At 53.7% G+C, this 3,859-nt stretch overlaps 1 protein-coding gene across 1 annotated transcript; it reads left to right on the forward strand.

Annotated features, from left to right (window-relative positions):
- Positions 1–253: 253 nt before the first annotated feature.
- Positions 254–3,440, forward strand: LOC127295369 (purine permease 3). Its single transcript, XM_051325312.2, has 2 exons — positions 254–1,156; positions 3,008–3,440. Exons 1-2 carry the CDS (start codon positions 398–400, stop codon positions 3,338–3,340), a joined length of 1,092 nt encoding a protein of 363 aa, XP_051181272.1. The 5' UTR covers positions 254–397; the 3' UTR covers positions 3,341–3,440.
- The last annotated feature ends 419 nt before the right edge of the window (positions 3,441–3,859 follow it).

The following is a 3,859-nucleotide window of genomic DNA, read 5'->3' on the forward strand; positions in this document are numbered from 1 at the left end:
TAGCGAGAATGCCTTGATCCTGCTGATGCCCCCACACCATATCTCACCCCTTCTGTTGTGTATCCCGAGCATTCCGGCGGCCCGCCGGAGATGGGGGTTAGGCCTCAACAGCGACGGGATAATTTCCATCTCAATAATTATCTCCTTCCTTGTTGCTGATACTAGTGTAGTCACTGCTGCAATCGATATATAGGTCCAAGACTTTTGTCGGCCACTGTTGTAAATGCTCAATAATCAACCACTAAAGGTCCTACTACTACTAATTGGATTCCGACGGCTGCAAGGATGGCACACGTTTCAAACAGTCAAGGCGGTGGGTGTCCAAAAATGCAGTCCTAGGCAGACGCCCAAGGAAAACCAAGGCCATCCATCCTCTCGCACACACAGACAGTACGTCATGGACGTCGAAGAAGCGCCCAAGGACACGGGGACTCCGCCGGCGCAGCATGGGCGCGGCAAGGCGATGCACCGGCTCCTGGTGGCGCTCAACTGCGGGATGCTGATTCTGGGCACCACGGGCGGGCCGCTCCTCAGCCGCCTCTACTTCAGCAAGGGCGGGCACCGGCAGTGGCTGGCCGCGTGGCTGGAGACCGGCGGCTGGCCGCTGCTGCTGATCCCTGTGGTGGCGTCCTACCTCACCCGGCGCTCGCGCGACCCCAGCGCGCCGCTGCTGCTCACCCGGCCTCGGTGGATACTGCTCGCCGCGGCGGCGCTCGGGGTGGCCACCGGCGCGGACGACTTCCTGTACGCCTACGGCCTCTCGTACGTGCCGGTCTCCACCTCGGCCATCCTCATCTCCACGCAGCTGGCCTTCACCGTCCTCTTCGCGTTCCTCATCGTTCGGCTGCGGCTGACGGCCTTCTCCATGAACGCCGTCGCGCTGATCACCATCGGCGCCGTGGTGCTGGGCCTGCACGCCTCGTCGGACCGCCCCGCCGGGGTGACCAAGGGCCAGTATTGGATGGGCTTCTTTCTCAGCCTCGGCGCCGCCGCGCTGTACGGCCTCGTGCTGCCGCTCGTGGAGCTCACCTACAAGCGCGCCGCAAGCGGCGGCCGCGTGCTGACGTACGCGCTGGTGGTGGAGATGCAGCTGGTCATGGGATTCTTCGCCACCGCCTTCTGCACCGTCGGCATGATCGTCAACAACGATTTCCAGGTGCCCACACACGTCCTTGTCCTTAATTCTCTCTACCGGATCAAATTATTGCTGGAGCATCTCAGCCTCCAGATGTCGACAAACATCAACATCATGCTCAAGCTATTAATGAATTCGTTTTCGTCCAGGCTCTAGCTACCCGTCCTTCATGCAATCACTGGAATTAATGGTTTTATCAGGCTGGTTAGACTGGTCACAATCACTGGAATTAATAGCTATGATAGTAGCACTATGCTAGCCTTAGTGCAGCAATGCAGCGATTGTTCGGTGCACGGGAGGTCATGCCTTAGATTCCCTCATTTTATTGCTTTGTGATTCGTGCACTTTGTTTCATTCAGTTTCATTGTATTTTAAAACTTTAAAACTGATTGGCATGCAACAAAGCAGAGTGATCCGATGCACAAGATATCCTGCGTGGGATAGATTATGTTCTTGTGGCCGTGTATTTTCCCCCCTCCCCCCTCTCGTCCAGCTACAGTAGGTTGAGGGTCGACCTCCGTTGGCCGGGCCGCTCCGAGGCCTCCTCCGCCGGATTAGCCGGCCGGAGATGGTCAAGGAAGGGCGCCGGAGTAGATAGGGCTAGTTTTAGATTTAGATCTAGCTTGTTTTCCCCTGTGGAGTATGGCGTTATGCCCATGGGAGTCTGGCCATGGCGGAGTTGGAGAGGCTCCCGGTGGCTTGTGGTCGTCTGGCTGCTGGCCGCGGCGCTCCGATGGTCGGAGCCGGAGGCGGAGGGCGGCGGCGCTACCACAACTCCCCCAATAAAGCTCTCAGGCTTTTCTCTCGATCTGGATAGATCCGTCCTGGATCTTGCTTTCCCTGGCCACCATGGTGGTGGAGAAGAGGAAGCAACCCTTGATGGAGCTGTCCTTTGCAGATCGACGGAGAGGCGGTGGCGGTGGTTCTGCTTCATCCTGTTCTTCACAGCTAGAGGTACTTCTGCCTCTGCTATCCATGGCCGGCATGGCGGCCTGAAATCAACAACCTCCGATTCGGAGGCCCTGCAGCTTCCTTCTTGCTGGAGCTCGGCGCGTTGCTGCTACCAAGTGGTGCGTCCCCGGTGGCTCCAAGGCGTCCAGCAGCGACGGATCTTCGCCGGACTTGGGTGTTCGGGCATCTGCGCCCTGTTCTTCGGCGGCGACGCTTGGAGGACGCCGGCGACTTGTGGTGGTGACGCCCAGGGACTCGATTGCGTTTTTATCTTTAGTTCTAGGGTGTTTTCTGAAAGATGGCAGGCCTTATCTTCTAATTACTGGTTCTTTAGGGCGAGTGATGTAAAAGGGCTTGTCTGTAAATTTGTACCCACCACTGATGATAATTGAGGTTTCTCCGGGGTCTTCTTGACCCCTTCTTTGTGCAAAAAAAAAAAAAAAAAAAAAAAAAGATATCCTGCGTGGGATAAAGTAATTTCTCAGTTAGTGCGCGTGTGAGGATCCAGGTACAGTGCACTGGAACACTGTGGTGCCTAGCTTGAACGATTAATGAGAAGATTAATCAAAGTAGTAGTAGCTAGCTATGACTGATGATGTGATGTGCCATCATCGCAGCTGCAACATAAAAGCTACATTTCGCTTCCTCAAAAAAGCTACATTTCGCGAATGGCTTTCGGCTTAAGTGGAAACACGCAATTTTCAGGGACCAATGAATCATATCATAGTGATCGAGCTACGCTAGCTGCAGCCACTAATAAGTGCCAACGCCACAAGATATAGAGAAATTCAAAGCACGCTTTTGCTTTTGCTCGTCTAATTTTCCCTTCCCCTTAATCATACGTGCCACATGTGAAAAATGACGCACGTACAAGCCTGGACTGAATAATGTCTCATCGATGTTTGGCATATGTGTGTGCAGGCGATCGCGAGGGAAGCGCGGGCGTTCGAGCTGGGAGAGGCACGCTACTACACGGTGCTGGTGTGGAGCTCCATCTTCTGGCAGTTCTTCTTCCTCGGCGCCGTGGGCGTCATCTTCTGCGTCCACACGCTCCTCACCGGAATCCTCATTGCCGCCTTCATCCCGGTGACGGAGATGCTGGGCGTCCTCCTACTCCACGAGAAGTTCAGCAGCGACAAGGGTGTCGCGCTCGTGCTCTCCCTCTGGGGCCTCGCCTCCTACTCCTACGGCGAGTATGCCGACGCCCGGGCCAAGAAGAAGAAAGCAGCCATGTGGGAAGCCCAAGCTTCATAACCTGTATAATTTGAAGAACAACATCTGCCATGATGCGTATTCGGCAATATATCGGATCATCCAAAAAAGATAGCGGTGCATTTGGACATGCACGAGACCACTCTCTTGTTCTTTTCTTACCGTTTTTTCTCCACCTTACATATAAGAATATGGCGTGATCAAAATCGAACTCCATCTGCCTATGGTATACTAGCGAGTATGCGGTGACGTTTTATCTAGGTACCTGATATCAATCTAATGATTTTCTGAAAACCTGGAATGAATTGTTCTTCTTGTTATAGAAAAAGTTATGCGCGCAGCTTTTTAGTGATGGATGGAGTACAAGAGTCTGGAGGTTGGAAAGAGAAGCAACTACAAGTTGAAAGAGAGATTCGGCCGCTCTTTACTATTAAATTGCAATAGGTGGCTGCCTGGTGTCACAAACAGGCCAAAGTTTTTTCTATAGGCCCAGAAAAAGATCCGTTGGGTTCCAAATCGAGAAATTCCTAAGTTGTACGCGGGTGTGGACTTTATTCGAAC

This window comes from Lolium perenne, chromosome 4 (genome assembly GCF_019359855.2).
Source record: "Lolium perenne isolate Kyuss_39 chromosome 4, Kyuss_2.0, whole genome shotgun sequence".
Lineage (NCBI taxonomy): Eukaryota > Viridiplantae > Streptophyta > Magnoliopsida > Poales > Poaceae > Lolium > Lolium perenne.